This window comes from Saprolegnia diclina (genome assembly GCF_000281045.1).
Source record: "Saprolegnia diclina VS20 unplaced genomic scaffold supercont1.40, whole genome shotgun sequence".
In the NCBI taxonomy this organism is placed as follows: domain Eukaryota; phylum Oomycota; class Saprolegniomycetes; order Saprolegniales; family Saprolegniaceae; genus Saprolegnia; species Saprolegnia diclina.
Window position 1 is genome coordinate 464846 of NW_008246107.1, and position 9916 is coordinate 474761.

At 59.8% G+C, this 9916-nt stretch overlaps 5 protein-coding genes across 5 annotated transcripts; 4 read left to right on the forward strand and 1 right to left on the reverse strand.

Annotated features, from left to right (window-relative positions):
* Window positions 1-24: 24 nt before the first annotated feature.
* On the forward strand, window positions 25-474 carry SDRG_11318 (hypothetical protein; the record flags this gene model as incomplete). Its single annotated transcript, XM_008617351.1, has 2 exons — window positions 25-99; window positions 151-474. 2 exons carry the CDS (start codon window positions 25-27, stop codon window positions 412-414), a joined length of 339 nt encoding a protein of 112 aa, XP_008615573.1. The 3' UTR covers window positions 415-474.
* Window positions 475-520: 46 nt separating this feature from the next.
* Window positions 521-1890, forward strand: SDRG_11319 (hypothetical protein; the record flags this gene model as incomplete). The annotated part of the gene is made up of 7 exons (XM_008617352.1): window positions 521-644; window positions 694-875; window positions 923-1041; window positions 1087-1349; window positions 1405-1535; window positions 1590-1769; window positions 1816-1890. 7 exons carry the CDS (start codon window positions 521-523, stop codon window positions 1888-1890), a joined length of 1074 nt encoding a protein of 357 aa, XP_008615574.1.
* Window positions 1891-2369: 479 nt separating this feature from the next.
* On the forward strand, window positions 2370-6293 carry SDRG_11320 (hypothetical protein). The gene is made up of 9 exons (XM_008617353.1): window positions 2370-3502; window positions 3549-3715; window positions 3770-3954; window positions 4001-4210; window positions 4312-4386; window positions 4435-4909; window positions 4958-5290; window positions 5337-5441; window positions 5491-6293. Exons 1-9 carry the CDS (start codon window positions 2472-2474, stop codon window positions 6228-6230), a joined length of 3321 nt encoding a protein of 1106 aa, XP_008615575.1. The 5' UTR covers window positions 2370-2471; the 3' UTR covers window positions 6231-6293.
* Window positions 6294-6673: 380 nt separating this feature from the next.
* Window positions 6674-7930, forward strand: SDRG_11321 (hypothetical protein). Its single transcript, XM_008617354.1, has 5 exons — window positions 6674-6751; window positions 6805-6923; window positions 6969-7123; window positions 7173-7265; window positions 7316-7930. The coding sequence occupies exons 1-5, from the start codon at window positions 6704-6706 to the stop codon at window positions 7834-7836; spliced, it is 936 nt and encodes a 311-aa protein (XP_008615576.1). The 5' UTR covers window positions 6674-6703; the 3' UTR covers window positions 7837-7930.
* SDRG_11322 (hypothetical protein) lies at window positions 7865-9009 on the reverse strand. Its single transcript, XM_008617355.1, has 5 exons — window positions 8701-9009; window positions 8545-8650; window positions 8299-8495; window positions 8089-8240; window positions 7865-8047 (listed from the first exon to the last, which is right to left on the reverse strand). Exons 1-5 carry the CDS (start codon window positions 8948-8950, stop codon window positions 7934-7936), a joined length of 819 nt encoding a protein of 272 aa, XP_008615577.1. The 5' UTR covers window positions 8951-9009; the 3' UTR covers window positions 7865-7933.
* Between the last annotated feature and the right edge of the window lie 907 nt (window positions 9010-9916).

Below are 9916 nucleotides of genomic sequence, written 5' to 3' on the forward strand. Positions count from 1 at the left end.
GTGCCCATCACGGACGAGCCCGAGATGGAGATCGAGATGTATTTTGACGACGCCTGCGCCTTCATCCACAAGGCCGTCGAGAACCGCATGGCCTGCATGGTAGACGCTGAACCAGCAGAAAACGATGCTTACGACGGTTCTACTACGTAGGTGCACTGTTCGCATGGCATGAGCCGCAGTGCCACAATCGTTCTGGCGTACCTCGTCAAGTGCCGCAACATGCGCCTCCTGGAGGCCCTGCAGTACCTCCGGTCGCTGCGGCGCGTCGTGTCGCCCAACATTGGCTTCATGCAGCGCCTCCTCGACCTCGAAATGGCAGTGCACCACGCGCACTCGCTCGACCTCCAAGAATACAAGAAGGACCGGTTCGCACCCATTCACGAATTGGCCATGAACCCTGCCCACAGCGCGTAAATGGCAATATCGCCGCTTTGTACGTAATGTTGTTGAATCCTATCAGATATATTGCTTTTGTACGAATACTTCCAAAGTATTTTTGGCCATAGACCGGTATTTTGAGATGGTCGCACTGCTCTCGACGTCGTTGGACGACGACGCTGCCTGCCACGTCCTCGCCACGCCCGACGACCGCCGCGCCGTGCCCCACCACCGCATCTGTAAAGCGCTTTGGCCGCTCCTCTCTCGTACGACGCCCATCCTCCTGCTGCCATCAAGTGTAGGTTCTGCCTCTAGTCGCCTTTCTCATTTCGGTCGTATCGGGCATCGTCTACGCAGTCCAGTCCAACGCGAGCAGCCACGAGACGGCTCTCTCCAACACTCAGCGCATTATCGTATCGCCCACCTCGTGCATCGCGCCACCGCCGTCGCAGCGCGTTGTTCTCTTTTGGGAGACCCAAGTCGACGGTTGCACGACAGTAAGCTTCCTGGTTCTTGCGAGCGTGCTATGCGTTTGCGAATACAGGTCCCGCCTGGCGTCACACACATTGTATTTGGCTTTGCGCTCGTGCAACAAAGTCGTGTCGTGCCGACGTTCCAAGGCGCCGAGGCGACGCTCCGCGCCTGTATCGCTGCCCTTCAAGAGTAGCATGCAGAGGCTCGTTCTGGAGGATGACGCACCCTACGTAGGCGCTGCATCGTTGTCATGGCCAGCATCGGCGGCGCGACCAACGTCGACGGTATGGCGAACATTGATGCGCCGGACGCGTTCGCGGCGTCCGCCCTCGCGCTCGTCGAGTCGTTTGGCTTTGATGGCGTTGACATTGATGACGAGACCGTGGGGTCGCAGCATGACGCTACGCGCGTCACAGCATACATGACGGCGCTGTACCGCGCGCTCAAAAGCGGCAGCAAAACGTACTACATCAGCTACGATGTGTTCGTGTTCGAAGGTAGCGTCCAACCTCCGAATGCGCTGACAGCGTGCCACGTATCTTATCCGGATAGGCGTTGCGTCCTTCTGCACCAAGGCGGTCCATGCAGCGTACTCGCGCTGTTTTGCGCCAGCGCTCTTGCCGCTGCTCGACTGGATAAACATCATGGCGTACAACGTCGATATCGACCGCACGGCCGCCGCGGTGCGCTTTCTATCTGTTTGGAGAAGTATCAACTTGATAATTACCGACAACCAGGCGTTTTATGCGAATGCAACGAGCTCAACCTTTCCCGAGTGGTTCAGCTCGCACCTCGGCGGCGACGTGGCGAAAGCGACCATTGGTATCTGCGTCGGCAGCAGTTGCGCGTACGGCGACGGCCCTAGCGACGCCGTCATCACCGACTGGACCGCGTATGCCAAGACCCACGGTGGCATGGTACTCCAACAACACTACCGAGGAGAGCGATTTCAACGGGTCGTAGATGGTGTACGCTGGCTCGTCCGACATCAACTTTGCCGCCACCGAGTCCATCATCACCGCCTTGGCGCCGCACTAGCTCGTCTTCTCTTGTTGTTTCTATGGGCTAAAGTCGAACGAATCGAACGCTGATATCCAGTCCTTCGAAAGACTACAATGCGTCAGTAGCTTCAGCACAGCTCGCTCTCACATGCGCTCTTGCTCACTCGCACGCGTTCTTGCTACGATGACGTGAGGCGCGAGCTATCTCTGCGCGGTGATGTTGGCTTCTCATTGCCAGCTTTGGATCGTGTTGCTGTCAATGCAAGCAACCTCAGGACAAGTAGACGAGCAATATACAAGCTAGAAGCAGCCATTCGTGGGACGCTGCAAGCGCCGTCGAGAGCTGCCATCGCGAGGTGGCTGCTCACTGAAGGCAGGTGCGCAACCGGTTTCGTACTTTATCCGGATGTTGGAAATAGCACCGCAACGAGGGAATTGCTCTCTCCGGAACGTTCCCACAATCCGTGCACGGCCCTTGGATTGCGATTGGTCGACATACTGGTTAAGGGAATTCAACGCCATTACAGCGCGGTGCTGAACCACCATCCCACCATCCCAGGCAGCTCGACGACGCCCGCGACGACGACGACCCATCTCGCCGAACCCGCGAGGAGTGGCATGGAGAGAGGAGACGACGAGACCGAACCTACGTCCCCGTACACGTCGATGCACTCGCCGATCCCGATCGTCGTGAACGGCGTGCGCCCCGACGAGACAAAGGAGGCGACGCCACCAAAGAGCCCGATCGCCGCCGAAGGGGCGTCGTGGTCCGAGCCGGCGAACAATCCGGCAGAGCTCGTGATGCTCACCGCCGGCGGCATCCGCTTGTACGACGAAGCCAACGAGAACGAGGTCGTGCCAGGCTACAACAAGTCGACGCGGTCGTCGTGGTCGGCGCGCGGCTCGAGCTTGGCAGGCCGGGCGCGGCCGGGGCCGCCACCGACGCGCTTCAAGCCCACAATGCACCGGTTCTCATCGCGCGCGAGCACGGCAGACGCGCAGATGGACACGTCGCCGGGCGTCGCGCGGCCGCGACCGGGCTCGCATTCGCAGCTGCAGCACAGTCGTTTCTACGCGACGCTGCCGCCGCAAGACTCGTACGTGCGCGTGTGGCGCAACTCGTTCTTTGGTGGTCGGCTCATCTTTGCGAGCTTTCTCCTCTTCGCGTGCGCGACTGCGAGCTTGGCCTTGCACAACATTGGTCATGCGTCGTCGCACTGCGTCGAGATGGACGCTGCGTACGCATTCGCCTACTACATTTCGATTGCATCGACAGCAAACCTACTGCTCATGCTACCAGCACTCTTCCCGACCACGTGCGGGCTCTACAAGGTCCAAGGCCGGCGCGTGATCCGCCGCCCGTTCCTCCAGCTCACCGAGATGCTCGTCGTCGCGCAAATGTCGCACATGCTGCTCGAGTGGATCCTTCTTATCGTAGCCATGCCCAACGCAGCGTTCTACTGCGGCCAAATCGACAGCGTCCTCGAGCGCGTCCGGTACCACGTTGCGTTCTACGCTGTGCTCCCGATCACAACCGTGCTCTACTGGCAGACAGTCCTCTTCTGCCGCTTCCGGACGCACCTCAAGCTCCAGCTCGGGTCGACCAACGACGCCAAGCACTCGGCCAACCTCCAAGGCTGGCTCAAAACGTACACCCTCTGCTTTTTCCGACGGAAGGTATCACGAAGAGCGTAGGCTGTTTACGCTGCCCGCGATCAGCCGTCGGAGCCGCAAGATCACAGAACTTCGCACGGGTCTCTTCAAGGCTGCGTCGGCCGGCGACTATGACAAGGCGCAAGAGCTCCTTGACGAGGCCACTCGCGTGCTCGGCGACGGCTTTGCGACCCGCAAGCTCTATCACGGTAGCAACGTTCACCGCATTTGTATCAAGGTATCGAGTGCGCTAAAATGGATAGAACCCCGACTGTGGCTCTATGCCTTTGCGCGGTCGCGCAAGAACCCGCTGCATGTGGCTGTCGCCAAAGGCGATCTGCGCCTCGTAGCGCTCTTCTTGCAGTACCATTTCGATGTGAACGCGCTCGACAAGGTCGCCCGCGTCAACTTCAACCTCGGTGTGCTCTTCAAGCTCACGCGGCTCTTTGTATGTATCTACCACTCGCTCGCCCGATACGATGCGAGAGTGCTAGGTCCGCACGCAAGACCACGTTCAGAGCATGAACGACTCGATCTTCTCGAGTGTTCTTGTGAGTCCGCTCCACATTGCCGTCCAGAGCGGCGAGCTCATGACCGTGCGTTTTTTGCTCGACCACGGCGCCAACGTCGATACGTTGCCACGGGCGTCCTTCTTCAAACAGTCGGCAGTGAAACCTGCCATCTACTTGGCCGACGACGTTCAGGTACATATTTTCCTCCATTTTGCCACCAATTGTCTCCATTTTTGCGATTTTTGCGATTTTTTATTGGCGATTTTTCTGCCATTTTCACACAATGTTTCTAGGTCATTCAAGTGCTCCTGGCGCATGGCACGAACCTTTTGTACGTCAGTAAGGCTTCCACCGTGCTCACGCCCTTGGTACCTCTTCTTGGCTTGCGATATGCGCCACTCATTTGCGTTTACTAGCAACGCAACATGCTCACGCACCGCGTCATGCAGTGGAGTCTGCTCGAAGAGCACGGCGGCGACGTGGCATTGACGCCCTTGCACGCGGCCGCGGCGGCCAACGACGTGGGCGCAGTCCTCTCGTACGTAAAAGGTGGTGTCCAAGTCGACACGCTGGGCGAACTCACGGCCGGTGTGCACTGCCGCACACCCTTGCACTGGGCCGCGATCACGGGCAGCCACCTCTCGGCCAAGCACTTGCTCGCGTTCGGCGCCGACGCCAACGCCCGCGACGACATGGGCCGGTCGCCGCTGCACTGGGCGGCCCGCAACAACCACGTCGACGTCGTCAACCTCCTGCTCGAGCACGAGGGCGACCCGAACGCGCATGACCGGATCGGGAACCCACCCTTGTCGGTGGCCGCGCAGACCGAAGGCGTCAGCCAAGACGTGATTGCGGCGCTTATTGCACACGGCGCCGACCTCGACTTTGCAGGTCCCTTCCTTTGACACTGGTATAAGGATCCAACCCGGATTGGTGTAGACGACGGTGGCAACACGGCGCTGCACATTGCACTGATCAACGAAAACCGCGTGACGGCCGTCTCGCTGCTCAAGTGCGGCGCCAACATCATGGCGACCAACCTCGACGGCAAGCGTGCGGTCGACTGCACGACCTCGACCGAGCTCCAATTCGCCGTCAAAAAAGAGGCTGGCAGCCGCGATGTCATGATCAGCTATACGCACGCACACGCGCCGATCGCCAAGCGTGTGCGCGACTACCTTGTCGACCACGCGCGGCTCACGTGCTGGATGGACACGATGGACCCGAGCGGCATTGGTGGCGGCGCGGTCTGGCGCGAAGAAATCGCACGCGGTATCTCTTGGTCTACGATCTTATATATCTCATAAATTTCGACTAGGTATCTTCAACGCCAAGGTGGTTGTCGCCGTGGTCTGCGATGGCTACGCGCGCTCCGAGTGGTGCCTCAAGGAGCTCTCGTTTGCCAAGATTTCGAAAACGCCGGGTACGTGGCGTTGCTCACGAGTCGAGTTTGAGACGACATGCGGGTGTAGCGGTCGTCCTCGTCGTGGATCCGAATGGCATGTCGAGCGAGATCGAGCGCCTCGTCCCCAAGCAGTTTATCTTGCCGTTTCCAGTCTCGGACGCGATGCTGGACGACCCAACGCTGTGGGCAACGTCGTTTGACGCTGTCCTGGGGCCCGTCCGGGACGCGCTTCGCCAGGCCGAACCGCCGCCGCTGTACCCCCTCTACAACTTCGATGTGCACGCGCCGGCGCGCCGCGTGTTCATCTACTACACGGCGCAGGACCCGTCGTTCCTCAAGCGCATTGAAGTGAGCGTCCACGCCAAAGGGTTCGTACCGCTCCTGGCGTCGCAGCCATTGGATACCATGGACGTGCGCGAAGAAGCGGACGTGATGACGTCGTCGTCGACGGTCGTCTTCCTTGTGCGCACGGACGAGCTTGGAAGAAACGAAGATGCATGGCGGAATCTGCAAAAGAGCTACTCGATCGCCGCGACGCACGGCAAGACGATCGTGCCCGTGTTTGTCGGGCCGCAGTGCTTGGATTTTAGCAAGCTCTACTCACTCTGCCGGACGCCGTGGCACCCATTTGTGGCCCAGCGCGGGTTCGAAGCCAACTTTAGCCACCTCACAAAACGCCTCAACGACATGCTGCCGATGGGACTGGCGCTCGTGAGCAAGCGACCGCGGTCTGGCTCGGACACGGTGTACGTCACGATGCCCTTCTCGCGCAAGAGCGACCCGTCGTTCGTCTCGGCGTTTGTGTAGCGTGTCGACGCGCTTTCTATTTAGGTGCTCGCGTACTAGTACATGTATATCTTCTACGACACATCTTGACGCTTGCTGGCCACGGTGCTGACAGCGCGGCTTGGGCGTCTTACCATGAAACCTCCATGCACATGCGGTCCAACGACTGCCATGGACTCTAGGCAGCATGGTTCTACGGCTAGGCTAGGCGAAACTCTCCATATGGCTGGCTACTTGGCGCGTCGTGCGTCCGCGCTGCTCGGCGGACCGTCGCGCCGCCGCTGGCAGCGCAGATTTTGGTGGCGCTGTGTGATTGGCTATAAATCTGTTAAGTACGCTCTTCGGCAATTAAAAAGGTCAATACAAAAATCAAGTTGAATAACGATAATTTTATAGCGGGACCGGTGCTGGACGCACTTAATCGGGCGCCAGGCCTTGGGTCTGTGTGGTATCTCCAGTCAGTAACAACATCCGTTCGAACGGCAGCAAGCTCCATGGCGGCCCCGGCGCTTTCGATCGACACGCAGCATGATGACATGATCGTACGTAGAAGAGGCTGCTGATGCTCTATGCATGGCTCATGCGTGCGACGTAGCACGATGCGCAACTGGACTACTACGGCAAGCGGCTCGCTACCTGCTCGTCGGACCGGACCATCAAGGTCTACGACGTCACGGCCGACGCCCAGCACACGAACGAGCGCGTCTTGGCAGGGTACAACGCCAATGGTAACGTTACGATATGCTAAGTGATGCGTAGCCACGAAGGCCCCGTGTGGCAGATCAGCTGGGCGCACCCTAAGTTTGGCACGCTCCTCGCGTCGTGCTCGTACGACGGCAAGGTCATCATCCACAAAGAAGCCCAGCACGGTCAATGGTCGCAGATCCACACGCATGCGTTCCACCAGTCGTCGGGTACGACGCGCCTTCGTACCGACTTGACGCGCTCATGCATCCATTGTAGTCAACTCGATCGCGTGGGCGCCGTACGAGTATGGGCTCAGCCTCGCGTGTGCGTCGGCGGACGGCAAGGTGTCGATCCTCACGCACTCGGCGGGTACGCCTCGTCATGTTTACCACCCAACGACGCTCATGCAACTCTTTTAGTGGAAGGCTGGACGACGAGCTACTTTCAGGACAGCACGCTCGGTGTCAACGCGGTGAGCTGGGCGCCGTACCACAGCCTCGGTCTCCAGGGCAAGCGCGTCGTGACGGCGTCTTGCGACAACACGGTCAAGGTCTGGGCCCTCGCCGATGGTGCGACCGAGTGGGTCAAGGAGGATTTGCATCAGTCGCAGCCGCACCACAGTGACTGGGTCCGCGACGTGGCGTGGGCGCCGTCGACTGGCGCGCCGTCCAACCTCATTGCGAGCGCATCGGAAGATCGCACCGTGTGCATCTGGACACAGGAAGAGACGCCGTCGGGCGAACCCTCCAAGTGGACCAAAGAGCTCTTGCACACGTTTGAAGCGCCCGTGTGGCGCGTGAGCTGGTCCGTCACGGGCAACGTCCTCGCCGTCTCGACCGGCGACCACAAGGTGTCGCTCTGGAAGGAGTCGCTCGACAAGAAGTGGCTGCAGATCTCGAGTGTCGACGAAGTCGGCGCGTTGCACCAAGCGACGCAGTAGTCGGTCGACGCACCGTCGTCACACAGCCTCTTGCAATACATCCGTTTCCCACTCTTATCGCCAGGCACAAGCAGAATACGATGTCCTTACGCAAGGCTTAGTGCTGCATAAGCGCCGCTGTCTCGAGCGTCCGCGCGCGCGCAAGCTTCATGCAGCGCGTGAGCGTCTCGCCCGCAATGAGGCTCCCGCCTGCCTTGTACACGCCGCAAAACTAAACATGGCATGAGAGATGGAGAGAAGGTGGAAGCGTACCTCGCCGTTGGTGTTGTAGAGAATCGTGACGGTGCCCCGGAGCACGTCTTCTTCCTGCGCCGTCGGGTCCAGTAGCACATGGTCCTTGTACAAGCCAAAGGTCGTCGGGACAAGCGTCTGGTGCACCGGCAACGGCAGCCCGTCCGTGCCCTCTGCAAGGTGACATATATGAGAGACTGGTGGAGGCGGAGGATGGAGCAAGAAGCGTACCGGGGGCGAGCGAGACGACAAAGTCGGACGACACAGTGATGGCCGGGAACGTCAAGTCGCGGAGCGCCATCATGGTCGCGAGGAACGCCGTGTCCAAGGCGTTGCCGTCGTGGTCGAGGAAGAGCACGCTAATGATGAGCTTCCACGCGCACTTGCCGCTCTCAATGCAGAGATCGCGGAGGTTGATGACCTGCGACCTGGACGACGCATATGAGCCATATCGCCATGGACGAGCGAGCATCGTACCCGATGAGCGTCCGACTCAGAAAGCTGCTCAAGCTCTGGGCTTCGTCGGTCGTCCGCTGCGTCGAGAACTTGCTTTGGCACACGCCCGTCAAAAACACTTGCAGATCTACGCACGCATGACATGAGGGCGAGAAGTAGAGCGATGCAGAGACGCACCGACTTCGCCTTGGTCGGGCGTCGCGATGGCAGGTGTCCCGACGGCGAACTGGACCGTGGCGAGCGCGCTCGAGTGGCCGAGCTTGACAAGGCAGGCGCCGGCCTTGGTGCGGCTCATGCTGACGGGGCGAGCGTCGAGGAGCTTGCGCGCGTCGGGCCGGACGCCGCTGTCGAGGCAGCGACTGACGTAGTCTTCGGCAAAGAGCTTCTCATACAGCTCGGTGCTGCAGTGCATCGAGGTCGCGGCCATGCTGGTGATGATGGAGTCCTGTGATCTTGCTCGAACTGTTGGCTGGTGTTGGGGACACGGGGGGTCTAAAACCACAAGAGGGTACCACATTATGTTGACAATAAAAATAGTTTTAAACAATAAGGTTTTAAAATGTTGTTTTGCCCACAAATCAATTAATGAATGGGTCCTCCTACTCCGACCCCGACACGAGGGTGGACACGAAACGTCGTGGTCGGTCGAGGTTGCACTTGCTCGCCACGACGCGCCCGTCATGGCCCATCCGTGACCATCTACTGCTGCCATTTCAACGCAGCCTAATGCTCGAAGCATTGCTAGCGCCAGATGATTCTTCTGTTGACACTGGCGAGGCGCTCCTCCGACCACGGAGGCCTTCTACGCGCCTCGAATCCAAGTCGCTGGCAGCCTTGCGCAACCTGTACCGCTCGTTGTAGCACCAACCCGGCCAAACATGATGGGCTCCACGGAGGCCAAGCGGCGCGACTCGATCACCAAGCCACCACCCAAACACCAACATAAATGTAAAGAAAACGATGAGATTCACAGTTGATGCATCTGTCGCGCGGCAAAGCCACCATTCGGTCTCGACGTTGGAGCTTTTCGTACCACGTTGCGTGCGCGACAGTCACGCTGGCGATCCTCTGCACCCGCGCGCCAATTGCCCGTCTTCCTCGCACAGCCGCCAACGGTGCTGACAATCAAGTGCCCGTCGGCCACCAAGACGCGCTGGACCCAGATGGCCAAGCGGCGCTCCACGATCGCGAAGTTGGCGCCACCGCCACGAGCACGCGCGATATGAACTTGTGACCACGGCGGCAACGTGGCGATCGAGTTGCGCCGCTTGGCCTTCATGTCAAGAAGGCCAAGCGGCGCCTGAGCGTCGGCACCGTCAGCGCCTGCGCGAGGAAGACGGAGCAGTTAGCGCGCGGGTGCATGAAGATCGTCAAGTGACTGCCGCCGCGGCAG